Raw genomic sequence first — 19,635 nt, forward strand, 5'->3', positions numbered from 1 at the left:
ATCCATTTTCTGGTTCTGGAAAGTTGGCAGAACCAGGATGAATTCCGACTTTGGCACAGGGGGGTGTGTGAGTGAACGGTGTGGAACCTTCTTACTGGGAGGATGAAGGTCAAACCATGGACAAGAGACAGCAGGCCCTCGCTGCTGGCACTTTAAATAAGGCACAGGCATCTGCGCACACCCGGGGCCGTGGGTACTCTGCAGAGAAAGGCCCACGTGACACAAGCAAGGTGGCCTCTCATGGCTGTGGCCGAAGCCTACAGTGGGGTGAAAATACGAGGTATGGGGGCCAAGCGAGCAGGGTTCAGTGAAAGGATAGCTGTGTTCGGCACCATCCATCTGAGCGAACGTGGAGGACACAGGTGCTAAAGATAGGAACCCACCCATACAGCGATGCCCCTGCGCCCTGGTGCAGGGAGTGCTGAGCTCTGACCACAGTCAGGGGTGCAGGAGCCAGGGGTCGGGGGTAGTGGTGGTTGTATGCCTGGTAGGGGTGTTGTCAGACTGGCAAAACCAACAGCCATCCCCACGTCCCCTGATGCCCACGTAACAAGTGTTAGAGGCCAATGATAGACGACAAACAGTAAAAAAACTCACAAGCCAGACAAGGAAGAAACTGCCCACAGTTACTAGCTAAAAAAGGTGTTTTCCTCCCATTTTATTTGATAATACATTTTCACAGAAACATGATATTATTTACAAATATACAGGTAAGAGACTGCTGGTCAAAAATCTTCAACTGAAAATGTCATCAAAAAGTAATTTACAAAACCCGCCAACTGTCCAGGAGCCCCGGGGGGATGGTCTGTGCAGGTCGGGGCTCTCTGCTCTGCCGGCTTTGGGAGCCCAGTCGCCCAGTTGCCCGAGGCCTGTGTCTCAGGAGGCGCTGGTCTGCATGTTTTTGGAAGCTGCTAGCATCGCTCTTACTTTGGCCATGAGGTCCTGTGTGAGAAGAGACAAGGTGAGGTGAAGACAGAGGAGACTGGGAGCAATGTGCTGGGGGCCGTGGATGTGCTCAGGGCAGGGCTCCGTCCCAGCCCCGCTGCTGGGACCCGAGGTAGGATCACAGGCTCAGGGCCCAGGAGTCGTCCACACAGGTCACCCGGGAAGGAGGATGCAGGGCTGCCCGGAGAGGGAAGCTCAGGGCTCAGCCACCCTGGGACCTCCAGGCAAGCAGCCCAGGACCCCCATCAGCACCCACGAGAGGAGAAGGAAGTGAAGGCTAGCCCCTTCATAAAAAGAAGGGAGGGAAGAGAGACCCATTCCCACCTTACCTGAGTGATTTTGCTCTGCACTGAAGAAACGATGGCTGAGGAGATCTGACCGTCCTTTTCCTGAGAAACTCCCCTAATGCAAAGAGAAAGAGAAATCGGGGGCTTAAAAATACTTCAAGCCATTTTGTTTCCAGTATCTTTAAAAAATAAAGCAACCTTATAAATGTATGTATTTTACTTGTCTATTTTATGTAACAGAAATTTGAAATATTTCATAAAATGTAATCTAACTCAAAAGATATTTTCATATAAACATCATGTAAGACACATTTACAAAATGATGAAGAAAAGGAGGGCAGCACAGAGAGCTGGCGTGCATTCAGAACCTGACCATAACCTGAGTGGGTACCTCCGGCCCATTTTTTGGACTTTTGGGGGCATGGATGTGACACACAAGTGATGATGGAGCCTGTACTCAGTTTCACCTTTGAAGAAGCCACAGCTTAGTTTTTGATTCACCCCAAGTGAGCTATGGAGAAGGCAATGGCAACCCACTCCAGTACTCTTGCCTGGAAAATCCCACGGACGGAGGAGCCTGGTAGGCTGCAGTCCATGAGGTTGCTAAGAGTCGGACACGACTGAGCGACTTAGCAGCAGCAGCAGCAACTGAGCTATTGTCTCTGCCACTCACCCGCCAGTTTTGGGGGAGATGGGCCAAAATTCACATTCATGAAAACAGTGGGTCTACAAGCAGGAGGGGACATGATCCCAGCGCCCCTCTGGGTGGATGGGTGGGGGCGGCTTTATGAAGTGGTATTGTCTGGCAGATACCTCCCAGCAGCCAGGGCAGCCAGTCCTTGGGGAGCCACCTCGTGGGCATGGGGAGACTGTGATGGTCAGTGTGGACTCCCACGGCCCTGAAGCCTGTGTGCTCAGCAAGTTTCACCCGTCTGCTCCGGCTCAGAATGAGCAGTGGGTTGACAGGGGTTCTGGGGCTCAGTCACCGTGCACTCCTATGCCTGCTCCCTTCCCGTGGTCACAGAGGCTCTGCAGCGGGGGCGACTCCCACCTCACACGGCCCATGTGAGGACAGAGGTGCCATCATCAGGGAACGGCTGCTGCCACATTACATCTGACGCAGGCGCTTCCCCAGGACTCGCACCCAGGTCTGGGAGGGGAGGCCCCCCACCTGCTCACGGGGGGTGGGGGGTGGGGGGTGGGGGCAGCCCAGGGTGCGGGGTGCAGGAGGCAGCCTAGGTTCTCTGACCTCTGTGTCCGCCTTAGGCTCATTTTGAGCCTGAGTGACACAGAGAGGAGGGCGTGGGAGCAGGGGTCTGGGGCTTTGCCAGCGAGCCTGCCCCGTCTCAGCTGCCCTGCGCGGCCCAGAGGTCGGGGCGGGTCACGGCGGGGCTACCTGGAGCGCTCCTGGCTGGAGCCCCGGCTCTCCACAGGAGAGATGCTGGCCGAGTGGCGGCGCGCGGGCTGCTTGCTCGGGGAGGCTGGCTGAGATCCGGCCTTGGACTTGGTCCGTGACCGTGAGCGTCTCTTCTTCTTCTTCTCGTGGGGGCTCCTGGAAGGAAAGCAGTGTTAGACAAAGGCACCGCGCTGGCTCTGAAGGAGTGCTGGGTGTATTCCAGGAGAATTCGGCAACTTCCCCCTTCTATACACATTAACTCTTTTTAAGAACTATGTACATTTAACTTGAAACCTGGATGGGTGTAACAATATAAAAGCCATGCAAGAAGTGAAATGTAGACCACCTTTGAGACAGAAGTCCTGAAGTCAGATGCCTGTGGGTTTATAACACACTCAGCGCTTTATCTGCATTTAAACACTCAAGATAAGCAACTGAGTGCTGTTTATGCTTCCTGTTCATTTATGCTGACTTAACGGGAATTTCCAGCCAGAAATGGAAAATGATTAAAACCAAGCTCTGCAAACACAAAAGCTCAGTGTGTCCTGGCCTGAGGTGGACAGTGCTCCGGGGCTGCCTGTGCTCCCGCTGGTCCCCACGGCCACGTCTCGCTGACTAGCCCACACGCTCCGAGTCACTAAGGCCTGCAATCCCACGTCAGAAATGTGCCCCCAGCTCCATCTCCCCTTTCCAGACCCTCCCCCGCCCAGAGAAGACATCCTTGAGCTTCCCGAAGGTCTCGTGCTACATTCTGCCCTGTGACCCTCCTTCTCGTGCCCCTAAAACGCCTGAAGAAAGAGGGAACGTGTGTAGATGGTGAAAGCGTGGAAGTGCACACGGGCACTGAGCCCCTCCTCTGGGCTTCCTCTCAAAGACCACCTGTTGCCAGTCCTTGAGAAGCCCACCCCGGCACACAGCACAGGGGCCTCCGCAGCCTGCCCTCTTGCTGTGACCAAGCATTTCTGGGAGACTCTTTGCAGACACAGGTCACCGTGAATTTCATGAGCCTGATGCCCAAACTGTGCAGGGTGCCAGCTGGAGGGTGGATGACAGGCTCCCAGTGCTATAGTGACCCCTGAAAATATTTATTGCTCTAAACACGGACACCCCAGGTCACCGCCTGTACAGCTCAGACTCCTCCCGGCTCCTCAGGACTCAGGTAGCTTGCAGGCCCTCCCCAACCTGCAGACACCCCAGGGTCTGTCCTCACGTCCTCTCACCATTTCACCTGCCACCCGACCTGTCACTCACCAGGGTATTTCCCTGGTGCCCCTATCCGCCTTGGTAGCAGAGTGTGGGGTACAGGCAGGGCCACCCCAGGCACCTGAGGGGGCTCGTGCTTGAGTCCAGGCCCCGGTTCAGCTCCCATGGGCCCCTGGCGTAGCAGACTGCTGAGCCAGAGAAGCAAGCCGATCGTCCTGTCTGGCAGGGCACAGCTTTCTGGCTCTGCCTCAACCACAGCACCAGGGTCTGGCCCTGGGTGGTGACAGCCTGACGACTTCAGCTGCGGGAAGTGTCCCCCAGTGAGCTGGGCTGTGGGGAGGTGGCCTCTGTGCAGGCCTGGATGAAGAGAAGTGGTCGAGAAAGAAGAGGCTGTTCCTGGGGCTGGACACAGAGGTGGAAAGTGCATAATACCACAGGCCTACTTCTTATACTGCAGAGGTTTTTGCGAATTTTTGTTTATAAACAAATGTCTAGGATTTCAAAGGAAGCAGGGTTAAAAAAAAAAAAAAAGTGACCTCAACCCCAAATCTAGTTAAGCTCCTGGGGCTGCTGATATGAAATAAAGGTAGGTTAGCAATCCTGACCTGTAAATCACTACAACTTGATCTTCATAACAAAACTTTCCAAGTGTTTGCTTAAGGAATTAAGTAATCTAATTATTAATAGTATTATTTTAAATTGAGGTGTGCTTTACATCCAGCAAAATGCAAATGTCTGAAGTGCTATTTGTTGATTCTGGCCAAGTTGCAGACATGGTGAAACCCAGAAACCTCTCACAATCAGGGACATTCCACCATCCAGAAGGTTCTTCCACTGATGCTCTGCCATCTGCACCCCCTTCCCCTCCCTCACAGGACCCACTGCTCTGATTTCTAGCATGTATTAGGTTGGTGCAAAAGTAATTGCAGTTTTGCACTGCTGAACTTTGCTGTTTGACACTGGAATACATTCTTAAAAAAATGCAGTTTTGTTATATACATCATTTTAACATACATTTCTTGCTTTATGTTTTTTTTTGCTAATGACTTATTACTTGCTATTTATATTTATTTTAGAAATGATGTGAGATAAAGAGCAAATTTGAGCGATTTTCTTATTAGAGTTCAAAATGGGTCATAAAGCGTCGGAGACAACTCACAACATCAACAATGCATTTAGCCCAGGAACTGCTAACCAAAGCACAGTGCAGTGGTAATTCAAGAAGTTTTGCAAAGGAGAGGAGAGCCTTGAAGATGAGGAGTGCAGTGGGCGGCCGTTGGAAGCTGGCAACGACCAACTGAGAGGATCACTGAAGCTGATCCTCTTACAACTACCCGAGAAGCTGCCAAAGAACTCAGTGTTGACCATTCTACAGTCTTCTGGCATTTGAAGCAAATTGGAAAGGTGATAAAGCTTGTTAAATGGGTGTCTCATGAGCTGACTGCAAGTCAAAAAAAATTGTCCTTTTGAAGTGTCATCTTCCCTTATTGTACACAACAACAATGAACCATTTCTTAATTGGACTGTGACATGCCACAAAAAGTGGATTTTATACAACAAGTGGCGACAACCAGCTCAGTGGCTGGACCAAGAAGAAGCTCCAAAGCACTTCTCAAAGCCAAACTTGCACCAAAAAAAAAGTCATAGTCACTGTTTGGTGGTCTGCTGCTAGTCTGATCCACTACAGCTTTTTGAATCCTGGTGAAAACCATGACATCTGAGAAGTATGCTCAGCAAATGGATGGGATGCACTGAAAACTGCAACACCTGCAGCCGGCACTGGTCAACAGAACGGGCCCAGTTCACCTGCACTACACCCAGCCGCACTCTGTGAACCAGCGCTTCAGAAGTTGAACGAACTGGGCTACGAAGTTCTGCCTCATCCGCCATATTCACCTGACCTCTTGCCAAGTGATTACTGCTTCTTCAAGCATCTCAACAACTTTTTGCAGGGAACATGCTTCTGCAACCAGCAGGACGCAGAAAATGCTTTCCAAGAGTTGGTTGAATCCCGAAGCACAGATTTTTATGCTATAAGAAGAGACAAACTTATTTCTCATTGGCAAAAGAATGTGTTGATTATAATGGTTCCTACTTTGATTATATACTGTATGAATCTGCCTTCATACAGTTTAGGCTTTCTCCTGTTAACCGATACCTGAGTTGTTGCCAATTTTGGCAATTACGAATCAAGTGGGCATTTGCGGGCAAATGTTTATGGGGAGTGGACACCTGGGACCAGCAGAGTCGGGCCCTGGAGCAGTACATGCGGAACTCTGTAAGAAACCGCCGAACTGTTTCCCAAGTGCTGTACCACCCTGCCCCCGCCCTGCAGCTACGTCTCAGGATTACGGCTGCTCACACGCTTGTCGACACTTACTACGTAATACCGGGCTTGCTTATTTCCGGCTATTCCTGTCAGTGTAAACAGCACTGCATTGTGGTTTTAATCTGCATTTCACTAACAGATGACTAATGAAGCTAAGCATCTTTTCATACCCTATCTTCACTGGCTATTTAAATATATTCTTTTTCTCATGCACAGTATTTATTAGTTGTTTATTTATCAAGAGAAACTATTCCGTAGCCCAGATATTCATGGTTCATACTTTAGGAACACAGATCAAGTGACTAACTACCACAGAACTCAACCCAAAGAAATCCTTTACATTCCCAAATCACTCTGCACCCTGAAAGACACCAGCCTTCCTCATCTCCTCCAGATCTTTTATGGAATCACAATTTGTGTAGGAAACCGTGTATGCCTTCTTTCCTGATTCACCCACAGCAAACTTAAGAGAAAAACTCAACTCCCAGGCACACGGTAAATGCTACAGCAATATCAAGTCGCAGATGCTTGACCAGAAGGCTGTGCATCCAAGCGCCCATCAGAGAACTGGAAGCCATGGTAGTTTTTCTCCCTGACAGCTCAACAACAACGTCCTTCCAGACTGATGGAGACGAGGCCCTTAAATATATTCTGTCATGAAACATCTTTCAGGCAGTCTGCCCCTTTTCTATGGGGTTGTCTTTTCGGTATTGACACAGGCCTTTGTCAAAGATACACACTGCAAATATTTCTCCCCATCTGGGGCCTGTCAATGCAGTTTAACTGTGCCTTTTGAATGAAATTTTTAATTTCAATGAAGTCAAATTTATAATCTTTTCTTCTTATGGTGGAATTGTCTATATCCTCAAGATTCTCTGGCACTTCATTAAATGTATTCTCCTTATTTTCTTAAAAAAAAACACAAACACACACACACACACACAGAATGGTTTCAGTTTTCACATTTAGGTCTGTGATACATCTTAAGTTAAACTTGGTATATGGGGTACAGGTCACTGTTCTTCCACTTTGGTATCCAGTTATTCAAGCAAATTTTGTTGAAAAGACTTTCCTCACTGCGCTATTTTGGCTCTTTACCTCTTAAAGGTGTACAGCACATACTGTCTGATTGATGAAGCTTTCTAGTAAGTCTTGAATTAGTAGTAAAAGTCCTCCAATTTAGTTTCAAAGTTTTTTTCTTTTCTTTCTTTTCTAATTTCCTTTTGTTTTTGGCTGCGCCGGGTCTTTGTTGCTACACGCGGGCCTTTCTCCACTTGGGCGAGCAGGGGCTGCTCTCTCGCTGAGGAGCAGGCTTGCGGCTTCTCTTGTGGAGCGTGGGCTCTAGAGCGTGAGCTTCAGCAGTTGTGGCTCGTGGGGTTAGTGGCTCTGTGGCATGTGGGATTTTCCTGGACCAGGGGTTGAACCCGTGACTCTGGCAATGGCAGGACTCTCAACCACTGGACTACCAGGGAAGTCCTCAAGGTTGTTCTGACTGCTAGTCAGTTTGCCAATACCTACAAGAAGCCCATGAGAGCTTTGATTGGGACTGTATTGGATCTACAGATCAATTTGTGGAGAAGAGCATCTGACTAATACCAAGCCTTCCAATCCATGAATACGGAGTTTCTCTCCATTTCTTTAAGTTTCCTAAACATTTTCTCTGAAATGTTTTATGGTTTTTCATTGTAGAAAGATCTTACATGTTTCCTTACACTAATCCATATTTAGTTTGCTTTTCTGATACTGTTATGGATGGTATTGCTTTTAACTTCATTTTTTAATTGTTTTATGCTGCTGCTGCTAAGTTGCTTCAGTCACATCCGACCCTGTGCGACCCCACAGGTGGCATCCCAGGGATGGCAGCCCACCAGGCTCCCCCATCCCTGGGATTCTTCAGGCAAGAACACTGGAGTGGGTTGCCATTTCTTTCTCCGATGCATGAAAGTGAAGTCGCTCAGTTGTGTCCGACTCTTAGCGACCCTATGGATTGCACGCCAACAGGCTCCTCCGTTCATGGGATTTTCCAGACAAGAGTACTGAAGTGGGGTGCCATTGCCTTCTCCGTGTTTTATGCTAGTATACAGAAATAAGAGGTTCCTTAAGATTTACATAATTATGTAGAAGATAGTTTTACATTTTCCTTTGCAATCTTTATGCCTTCTATTTCTTTTTCTTGCCTTACTGTCATGGCTATGAATTCTATTACACAGCAGACACCCTGGCCTTGTCTCTCATCTCAGAGGAAGGCACTAGGAAGTGTGATGTTAGTTGCAGATTTTTCAAAGATGCCCTTCAGGAATTCCCTGGTGGTCCAGCGGTTAGGACACCACCTTTTCACTGCCGAGGGCCAGGGTTCAATCCCTGGTTAGGGAACTAAGTTCCCAAAAGCTGCTGGGTGCAGCAAAAAATAAAATTGGATGGAAAAGATTTCCTTCTATTCCTGCTTTTGCCAAAAATATCCCCCCCCTCCATTTTTCTTTTTAATGAATGGGTGATCAACTGTGTCAAATACTTTTTTCTGCATCCATTGAGATGTCATATGATTCTCTTCAATTTTTTTGTCAACACTGTGAATTACAACAACTGGTTTTTGAATGTTAAAGAACTCTGCACTTCTGAGACAAATCCCATTTGGTCCCGATGTATTGGTTATTATCCTTTTAGTAAACTGCTACACTCAAATCAGCTAACATTTTGTTAAGAATGTTTGCACTTCTTTTCCTGAGAATATTAGTTCATGACTACATCTACACCCCCTGACAAAACACACTCCACACCACACAGATGTGCACACACGTGGCCATCTGCTTCAGGGTGGGCTCATGAAGTGTTCTCCTGTTTCCTTCGAAGTGTCTATAAATATACTGTGTTCTCCTTTTTCTTGAATGTTTGTTAGACTCGACTGACAGAAGTCATCTGGGCCTGAGTTTTTTGGAAGTTGTAAATTATAAATGAAATCCCTTTAGCAGGTATGGAACTATGTAGACTTTCCATTTCTTCTGTTGTCCGTTTGTAGTTTGTTTCTTTCAAGGAGATTTGTCCATTTCACCTAAATTGTTAAGTTTATTGGCATGGTATTTATTTCCTTATTATTCTTTTAATATCTATTGGGTCTTTCATTCCTGATCAATCTAAAAACAGATTAATCAATTAAAAAAATCATTTTCAAAGAACCATCATTTGGTTTTACTATTTTCCTCTGTGAGTCTGTTTTCTGTTTTGTTGATTTCTGATCTTACTTTTATTACTTCCTTGCTTCTACTTACTTTTGGTTTAATTTGTTCTTCTTTTTTCTAGCTTAAGACAGAAGATTAGATCACTGTTTTTAGACTTTGCTCTTTTTTTAATATAAACATTTAAAGCTAGTAACTTCTTTCTGAGCACAACTGCACCCCACAGACTTGAGTGTCACATTTTCATTATTATTCATTTCAAACTATCTTCTACTTTCTCTTGTGATTTCTTCTTTGACCTATGGGTAATTTTCAAATATGTTAATTTTCAAATATTTGGGATCTTTCCAGATATCCTTTTACAGATTTTTATACTTAAAGTCGGCCTTCCTAGGTGGTGCTAGTCGTAAAGAACCCGCCTGCCAATGCAGGGACATAAGAGACTCAGGTTCAATCCCTGGGTTGGGAAGATCCCCTGAAGGAGAACATGGAAACCCAATCCAGTATTCTTGGCTGGAGAATCCCATGGACAGAGGAGCCTGGCGGGTTGCAGTCCATGGGGTTGCACAGAGTCGGACACGACTGAGCAACTTAGCACGCACACACACTTAGTCATGTGGTCGGAAGACACACTCTGTGTTATGTGAACGTACTGGCACTAATTCAGTGGTACAGAGAATGGTCTAGCTTGGTGACTGGCCCGAGCACGCCACGACGCACACGCCATGAGAGTGCGTGCCTCACTGCAGGGCGTAGTGTTCAGGTGGTTGATGCTCTGCTCACGTTTGCTGCATCTGTACTGCTATACTGCCTGCCTTTTTCCCTTTAATTCTTTCAGTTTCTGTTTCAAGTATTTTAAAGCTTTTATTCAACACTCACATTTAAAACATTATGTGCTCATGAAGAACTGATCCCTTCATCATTATGAAAAGGCCTTCTTGATTTCTAGCACCACTGCTTCAAGTCTATGTGGTCTTCTATTAAAACAGCCATATTGCCTTTCTTCTTATTAGCCCTGTATGGTGTATCTTTTTTCAGTCTTTTAGATTTCAAAGTCTTTGTGTATTTCAGGTGTCCCTTAAGCAGCTTAGTATTAGGTTTTGCACTTTAATGTAGTCTAAATTTCTGCCTTTTAACTAGAGCTTTTAGTCTACTTACATTTAATGTAATCATTTGTACAGATGGTGTTAACAATCTCTTTTGCCTTCCAGTTGTCTATTTGTTCTTTTCCCTTCCCCTCCCCACTTTTCTGCTTTCTTTTGCATTAATAAAGCATTTTAATGTTCTCTTTAACAGTCTCTATTAGATTTTTAGCCTTTCTTAACTGGTTGCTCTACAACCTTTAACAGTCATAGTCTACAATGAATTAATAACATCTCATGTATGATGTAACCCACTCCAGTCTTCTTGCCTGGAGAATCCCAGGGACGGCGGGGCCTGGTGGGCTGCCGTCTATGGGGTTGCACAGAGTCGGACATGACTGAAGTGACTTAGCAGCAGCAGCATGTATGATGTAAGAACTGTAGAACAGCAGTATATTCCCACTTACTTGATAAACATTTACTGATGTGTTCAGAGCAGTGATGAGCTGGAGGAATTCAATGCTAACCACCCCCTCCCCAATCAATCACTAACTATTTACTGTTATAAAGTAACGGGGACTTCCTGTTGGAGTATATGGTAATATGATTTGGCTAAACATTTTCATGAATTTTACTTTAAAAAATATTCACTCTACCCAAATTTAGATTTCTAAACACTCACTAAAAGGAACCATGATTCCTAGGAGAAATGACTGACCCCAGGTCCGAGGTAGGGGAAGCAACAGCTAAACCTAGAGTATCTTGGGTCAAAAGTGACAAAGTGCTCAAGGAACAACGGGGTCAAATGTGAGACGATGTCACCATCAAATGGAATATAATGGCAATGGATTATTATGCAACCAATATAAAACAAATTCCCCAAACCCCAAATCCACAATGATACTAAACAAAGGGTGGGGTGTCTTTAGAGAAAAAATGAGGAGAAAGTCGATGGCAGCAGACATTCACACTGTGCAGCGCCGCCCACAGACTACCTGCCAGTTCAAAGAGGAAAAGGCAAAAGCAAGTGCAACCTTAACCAAGCCATCAAACTCAGAGTCACTAGTAACGGGGCAAAGGGACACGTGTGCATCTGTGTGATACCATGGGAAGTCACACGGCAACATTTATACAGTATACAGTACTCTTGCCGCAGATACTTAACAGCAACACAGCCAAGAGGACAAAGTAAGACAAACCCAGAGTGTGGGGTCTTCAATGACCTGGACTGGCCTGGACTCGTGTAAGTCATGAAATACATACATAGAAAGGTGGGAGGGAGGGAGAGAGAGAGAGGAAAGCGAATGTGGGAAAAACATTAACAGTGAATTGAGCTACAAGCTTCACGCAGATGGCTGTTCACTGTACTATTTCTAAGTAAATTAAAAACTTTCTAGTAAGTTAAAATTAAAAAAAAAAAGTCAGCGAAAGAAGCATTGCATTCAATGATCAGCTTGTAGGAATAATCCTTCAAATCTGGGAGGAGGCACTTTCCCCTCAGTTGGGGGACCTGATGGGATTAGTCGCCCTGACTTGGTGCATAATTAGCTACCTGCTGCTGTACTGAAGCAGAGACCCCCTTCTCCGCCCCAGCAGCTACTCTGAGTAGAAGGACAGAGGGAACAGCCTGACTGTTGGGTTTATATAACTTGCCCTCTAAAAAAACATATTCTGGACCTAGAGACAACTCTAGGTTTGTCATAGCTTTTCTTCTAAGGAGCAAGCGTCTTTTAATTTCATGGCTGCAGTCACTATCTGCAGTGATTCTGGAGCCCAGGAAAAGAAAGTCTGTCACTGTTTCCATTGTTTCCCCATCTATTTGCCATGAGGTGATGACAAACCTAGATAGATTAAAAAGCAGAGACATTACTTTGCTGACAAAGGTCTGTCTAGTCACAGCTATGGTTTTTCCAGTAGTCATGTATGGATGTGAGAGTTGGACGATAAAGAAAGCTGAGTGCCAAAGAATTGATGCTTTTGAACTGTGGTGTTGGAGAAGACTCTTCAGAGTCCCTTGGACTGCAAGGAGATCAAACCAGTCCATCCTAAAGCAAATCAGTCCTGAATATTCATTGGAAGGACTGATGCTGAAGCTTCAATACTTTGGCCACCTGATGAGAAGAACTGACTCATTAGAAAAGACCCTGATGCTGGGAAAGATTGAGGGCAGGAGGAGAAGGGGATGACAGAGAATGAGATGGTTGGATAGCATCACCAACTCGATGGACGTGAGTTTTAGCAAGGTCCAGGAGTCGGTGATGGACAGGGAAGCCTGGTGTGCTACAGTTCATGGGGTTGCAAAGAGTCAGACGTGACTGAGTGACTGAACTGAACTGGGAGACAACTCAGTTTATAATCACCACCATGAAATTGACCAGTAATCATGCACATGTTCAACTCTTCTGGGTTCCCCCTGAATCCACCACTGCCCACAGCCCCTCAGAGTCAGGTCACAGGATTAATCCCATCCACCAGGGCAGGGCAGCTGGGCCCTGTAGTGGGATGAATCTTGACTTCTTTTGTCTGACTTAAAGTTCCGATGATAACACAAGCTCTGATGAATCCTAATATAATTACCATAGTCTCAAGTGATAGCTCTTTTAATGCAATGGCTAATTTTGAGGGTAAAGCAAGAACTCTTCTGTTAGGAGAGATTTTCGGCTACAAGGAATTAATTTTAGACCATGCCCTTTACATATACCAAGGGTGATGATAAATTTCAAATGTCAATTACTTGAATAAGGAATAAAATTTAAAATGGACTTCACTTTTCATCATGTTATCCTGGAACAGTCACGTACGCTTAGTGAGGGATTTCTAAGGCACAAAATGAAATTTATAAACAGACGGAATGAGTCTGTACATGAAGCCTTTGCTGAAATATATTAGCTTCACAGCTCCTTTCTGATTTTTCTGTTTTTACTGTTTTAAGAAAATGAGATGACATTTTATCATTTAATGGAACGATCACATAACTAGCCAGACTGCAGGAACATTATTTGGCTAGCAATGCCTTTTAGAACTCTTCCTGTTAAGGGCAGTGCTGATGGAGGCGGGCCTCTGAGGCAGGTTTGGGTGATGGTTGGGTTCATTTGCCCAAGAATGGCAGACACCTGAAATTCAGATCTGTCCTCTGGAAGGCTCCAGAAGGTTCTGGAACTCTGGATGTCCTGACACACACAAACACTAAGCAGCATAGTCTCATGCAATCTGAGACTACGATGGGCAACAATGGCATCCTGCCTGTTTCTGGATGCCTCAGTCGCTGGGACAGCAATACTCCTGTCCACCTACAACAGCTGGGGCCTGCTTAATTCCAGAGCCAGGGCACAAAAAACAACAAGCCTCATTTCTGGGGCAAATGGAAATACAGAAGCCAAGTGACTTAAAGTATTCAGGTGGCACCTCCCACAATGGACGGGATGGTCTCCAGATGGCAATGCTTAGCTGAGAGGGAAACGCCCACTGGTCCACCAGCCACCAGCCCTGCTCCTGGCTTGGATTCTGTGTCTTCTCAAGTCAGTGGTGGTACTGGGGCCTCTGGTGGCAGAGGTCAGCCCTAGAGCTCTCTCCCAGGGAGCGAGAGCGGGGGCCCTGGCTTGCTGAGTGTCAGAGGCCCAGACCAGGGGCGGCGGTGATGTGGGAACCTGGCTCTCTCACCCTCCTCGACAGGTCTCTTCCAATGGTCAAGGGGTCAGAGGACGGACCCTGTCCCTGCTCTCAGGCCCACTCCTGGGAGCTGAAGCTGGGGCCTGGTCCTGAGCAGCAGGGACCTACTTGAGACTTGAACTTCTGATTTTCCTTGACACTCATCCCTACTGTCCTTTCCCTTCTCGACAGGTAGAGGATAAGGTGCTGTGTGTGGGGGGTCCAGAGGAGCACCTAGACTTGGGGAAAATGGAGACCCCATGACCCACTGCAAAGACAGATGGTCCCTGGCTCTAGCATGGCAAGTTCCCCTCTGCCTGTGAGAGTTCCAGAGCAGTGGAAACGCTGCCAGGATGACTCAGGATCAGTCAAAGTAACTGCTTCCCTGGTTCCCGACAGCTCTGTGCTGTGGATGTGGAAGCCCCACCTTCCCAGTACAGGTCCCACATCTGCGAAAGCTTGGTTGCCTACCTGGACCGGGTCCGCTTCCTGCTGACTCCAGGGCTGTTACTCATCCGGTAGGCGGTGGGGACACTCCTGTCCTCCCGTCGTCTCTCGGGGGAGTGCGCTCGTCTCCGAGGGGACCGGGACCGGGACCTGGGCAGAGGAAGGCGGGCCTTTCAGTTCTCTGTGTGTGGGGGCAGGGGAGCACCTCCACCACTGAGGTGGCGGCCAGCCCTGGCCTGTCCTCTGAGGCCCGCCCCCAACCTCCCTACTCTTGCCGACCCAGAATGGGATCCAGGCTCAGGGGCAGAGTGCTTGTCACGCCAGTGCTAAACTTCTAACCGGGGCACAACTAATGCTGAGGCTGGAGCCATGTGCTCTTGGCCGGCAGCGGCCAGCTCCCCGACTGGGCGTCTCCCTGCAGGTCTTGGTGGACGCGGGCCTGCTGCTGCTCTTCCTCCCTCTTGCCTTTGCCCTAAAAAGTTCAGCTCACTGATATTTCTATCAAAATTAGGGATGGAAAGGCATTGAGACTCTAGTGAGTTTTTCTACTTGTTCTGAATACTGGCAAGAGGAAGAAACTAAAAAGAATAAAGTTAGAAGGTGACTTGAAATTTCTCCTGTGTGCACTCATCTTATGGGCTCTTAGCATGAAGAACAGGCTGCAGGCCCACTGGCAGGAAGCCTAAACCTTCAATCCAATTCAGACCATGCCATTCCCGCGAAAATTTTGGCTAAATCATTTGTTTCTGAGATTTCTAATGTTTTACTCTCCCCTTTCCTGTGCCTGGAAAAGGACTATTCTATTCATGCAGTGTCCCACAGACACCAGCACATAGAGCTCCAACTCCAGACCCTCACCTGTGGGGTCAGGTCCTTAAGAAGAGACCTTTAATAATAGGGTTAGGACTCTTATTTAAGTTTTTTGTCCATTCAGTGAAAATACTATTTTGGGGAAATCTGAAATAAGCAGATATCTGAGCAAAAAAACAAACAAACAAAAAAAACCCCCCAAAACCAAAACAATTTATTTCTGTTCTGTTTCTATGACAACACACTCAAAACCAATGTAAAGAAGAGATGTTTTGATTTTTGTCATCTAAAAATATTCTACACTGAATCATTCCAGTTACAACCAAACCTCCCAAACAACACACATGGTTGTTGCAAAGATCAGCCTGTAATCACATTCCACCCTCTGTGTCATGGAGAAAACCCTGAGTCATTCCTGAAAAAACACCACAACCACAGAATGAACCTGCTCCGGGATCAACTCCCCTCGACTCTGGGGCTCCTCCCACACAACTGCTTCTCAGCTTATACAGCGGTTTTGATTTTCCAGACCTTTCCTAAGATTTAAGTAACAGATTACAAAGGTGAGGTCAGTCAGACACCTTGACATTTTACCAGGTTTCCCCTCAAAAGAGCTCCAGGAGGCAAATCTGCTCGTGGTCGAAGCTGCCTGATAACTGTCCCGCTCTGCTGCTGCTGCCACTGCCGAGCTGCTCTGACAAGGCTCCGTGCTCAGCGTCCCTGGGGAGGCTGTGGGTCTGTGATATGGAGGTACACACTTCACATTCAGAATAAAATGTGCTGAGCTGGGCAGCACTAGAACCCTGAAAAAGGGCTCTGCTTAATCAAAACTATCGCACCTATGGAACGCTCAGACGCAGAATTCTACAATAAACTCAATAATCAGGAAAATGGATTAGTTTTTAATGTTTGCAAATTCGTAACTTTGAAATACAATACCATTTAGCGGTGGCTATGAGTATTAGATTTCTTTAAAGTGAAGAGGCTGTTACCAGTAGATTTCAAGTTATCTGGGAAAAAAGCCCATCTCAGAATTATGGGCCATGAGCTATGCCAGATAACACTTGGGTTTTATTTTGATTAAAGAAGCTCTAATGTTTTTATTCTATTAAGTAGGCTCTTAATATTGCTACCACGACACAGTTCAAGAAACAGGAATTCCATTCTTTCCTTAAATCATCTGTATAACGTGACCAGAGGCCTTCTTATAGAGATGCAATAGTCTGAATTCAAAAAACTTCAAGCATAATGCAACTTGGATATTTTTTTCTTAAATAATAATAACAGTTTGTTGTCAAATAAAAGCATAAGGAAACCTTTTGTCTGAATGATGAGATATTTATAAATAGCTGCTTCTACCAGTGTTTAACCACATCTGCGACCCACTTCTCCATTCCTGTTACTTCACTGCTCACAGGTCCTCATGGAACCCAACGAGTGTCACTGGTGCCCTGGCAGCAAGGATCCGGCACCAACTGGCTTGAATAACCAAGAGGATCCCAGGTTTTACTTCTTTTAACTTTTGAACTGTGGACCCAACTTCACTCACAAATCCTTCCTCCTCTCTTGAGGGGCTAGTGTCTCCACAGCTTTTCTCCCCAACACTATTATCAATGGCTGTGGCTCTGTCTGGGGTTACGACTCACTTCCTGGAAACCAGCATGTGAACTGTCTCCTCGTGGGAACATCAGTGTCCCACGTTCCTTCAAAGATCAGGATCAGGAGATAAACCACTCACTCACTGACTAGATATGCAGTTTATCAGTGGAAGAAGTGAGGAATTACAAATTTCAAACTAAAATATGACCCCAATTTGGCCCACCTGAGTTCTTTTTGAACATTAAATGTAACTGTTACAAAAGCCACGTTAACCTCCAGCCTCTCCTTGAGTGAAAGCCCTGAGGGAACTTTACTTCAGGAAGTGACACAAGGGCCCATTATCCTCCACAGAGAACACCCCAAAATGTGGGGGTGCAGAGTTCTACCTAGAAACCTCCCCTTAGACACAAACTAACCAATGAAATGACACCACAGGTGATCTTATTAAAAGCTTTACAAATAAATTGAATTTCAAGCTTTAGTCTCATTGAGTTTAGTTTTAAAATACCTAAACTATTAAAACTGGATTTTAATTTTAGGCAGTAAATTGCATGAATACATCTTTATCCCATTAAGATATAAAACCTAATGTGATATAAAAGCAGAAAACAACAGAGAAAGAAGTCTTATACTTTAATCAATGTTGATTTAAAAGACACTAAATACTGCCTTGCGGTAATCACTGTGCTTTCTGAGAAGCAACAGACTGATTTCCAAAACTAAAGATTTTTCTATGACTAATTCACCTTTGGAGAGCCCGAGTCATCAGTAATTTAGACATACTTGATAAATGGGACTTCAACCACACAAGCATTAATATATTAACATAAAAATTACTTATGATAGTAAAGCTTTTTAATCTTAACTTTCTACATTTTACATAGGACTTTAGTAATTTAATATACAAAAGAAAATATATTTCAACTGTAGCATCCTACCCCAAGCAGAAATATTAACAAAAGTCATTTTACTTGAAGCTGGCAGTAGTCTTTTTAAAACAATCGATTAAATTGTGTCAGGCCCAAGAAACAGTCTGATATATCCTATGTAGACATTATGTCTGTAATGGGTTATTCTATCTGAAAAGACAGTTAAAGAAATAATTATGATAGTTATCATTAGCAACCTCAATATTTTGGTTAAAATTTAATTTTTTTCTTTTACATTTCAAACAATTCATATTACCAAGAACACCAACCTCCCTCATTTCATAACTGCTGCATTCGAAATTCAGTTGGGTCCCTAGAAATTATTAATGTGAGCTTGGATTAAGAAAGCAGGTCTATAACCAGCTTAGAAAAATATATAGTTTTATCAGATAAAACTCACTCTTCTCAGAAATAAGAGCTGAGGCAGGATCCTACTTGGTGAAGGTAACTTATGTCGCTGGGACCCAGAGACCAACCACAGGACAGGTGGGCTCCTCCATACATCCAACCAGACCTGAAACCCACTTCAGCGCCCTGAGTTCAGAGGTGGTCTGATTTCAAGCAGCATCACTGTCACATACAAGCTTTCAAGGCAAAACTTCCTGGACAAATACTTTGAAGGTTTTGTTTTCTAATAGTATTTTTAAAAAACAATTTATAATAAAGTTGCACTTTGCCTTGATACTTTATTTAAGCTGTAAAATCAAACACCAAAGATCTGCTGATTTAACTAAAGTCAGCTGATTTAACTAAAATTAACTGAAAGTATCACATAGATATTACTCTGTGTGTGTGTCTTAGTCGCTTAGTTATGTCCGACTCTTTGGAACCCCATGGACTGTAGCCTGCCAGGCTCTTTTGTCAATGGAATTCTCCAGGCAAGAATACTGGAGTGGGTCGCCATTTCTTTCCTCATAGATACTACTAAGATTTTTTTAAAAGTTTGAGAATTATGAGAATACTCAGCTCTCTTTACACATAAAATACTTTGTTGGTAAAATTAAGGTAAAATTGTCGGCCTGCCATCACAGAACTCATATTAACAATTTTTTAATCTTTTTCTTTAACTGAAAATTATACACTAAGGATTAGGATTTTGTTTCTTGCACTTGTCAGCACTGAATATATGAAAACAATATTAAATACACTTGCATATAAAATATGTAAGTCTAAACAATATAAAATACACTTGCATATAAAATATGTAAGCCTATTCTAAAATAAAAGCTATTTTAAAAATACTAACATAATATACACAATGACTTACTCTACTATAGATAGTCAATAAAAACCATGGAATCCTAGAGAGTTGAAATTCCAAGTGTTTCATGAACACTTCTAGTTCTGAACAGACCAACCTGGGGAAAAGTCTGTGGCCATCAGGTCTGACCAGATGGGTTCACCTAAGAACCAGGCACCCGCACCTACTGTTTGTCTCAGCATGCACCACGAAAACCAACTCATTTCTTACATAAGAAGCGACCTAAGGAGCCCTGAGCATTATCAGGCCCCTAGAAGGGGATTTAGGAGTAGATTATAATTTCTTCTCTTTGAGCCCTGAAATAAATGAAATCTACAAAGGATTTTACTGGGTATGGTTATTATTCATAGGGCTTGTACAGGTCTATTTACTTCCACTATATTATAAGAAATTTTTTCAAATAAGAAACCCTAGTTTTGATATATACATACAAGTTCCTGGGGACTTTCAAAAATTGGAAATATGTCAGCAAAGTTGTTCATTTAATTAAACAACAAGGTGTGTGTGTGTGAGAGAGAGAGAGGGA

At 45.0% G+C, this 19,635-nt stretch overlaps 1 protein-coding gene across 9 annotated transcripts in view; it reads right to left on the bottom strand.

The window, feature by feature from the left end:
• Positions 1-626: 626 nt before the first annotated feature.
• Positions 627-19,635, bottom strand: part of SFSWAP (splicing factor SWAP) — an 81,022-nt gene continuing 62,013 nt past the window's right edge. For 4 of the 9 annotated variants that reach the window (XM_005217657.5, XM_005217656.5, XM_024977182.2 and 1 more), the window contains 5 exons: positions 15,902-16,057; positions 14,535-14,660; positions 2,629-2,784; positions 1,275-1,347; positions 627-942 (listed from right to left, as the gene is read on the bottom strand). In XM_005217657.5, coding sequence (XP_005217714.1) covers positions 877-942; positions 1,275-1,347; positions 2,629-2,784; positions 14,535-14,660; positions 15,902-16,057 — 577 coding nt within the window. In that variant the 3' untranslated portion in view covers positions 627-876. Of the gene's footprint in view, positions 943-1,274; positions 1,348-2,628; positions 2,785-14,534; positions 14,661-15,901; positions 16,058-17,890; positions 17,999-19,635 lie in introns of those variants that run through there. The other 5 variants (XM_024977183.2, XM_024977184.2, NM_001192319.3 and 2 more) reach the window with 4 other exon arrangements.

Source organism: Bos taurus, chromosome 17 (assembly GCF_002263795.3).
Source record: "Bos taurus isolate L1 Dominette 01449 registration number 42190680 breed Hereford chromosome 17, ARS-UCD2.0, whole genome shotgun sequence".
Lineage (NCBI taxonomy): Eukaryota > Metazoa > Chordata > Mammalia > Artiodactyla > Bovidae > Bos > Bos taurus.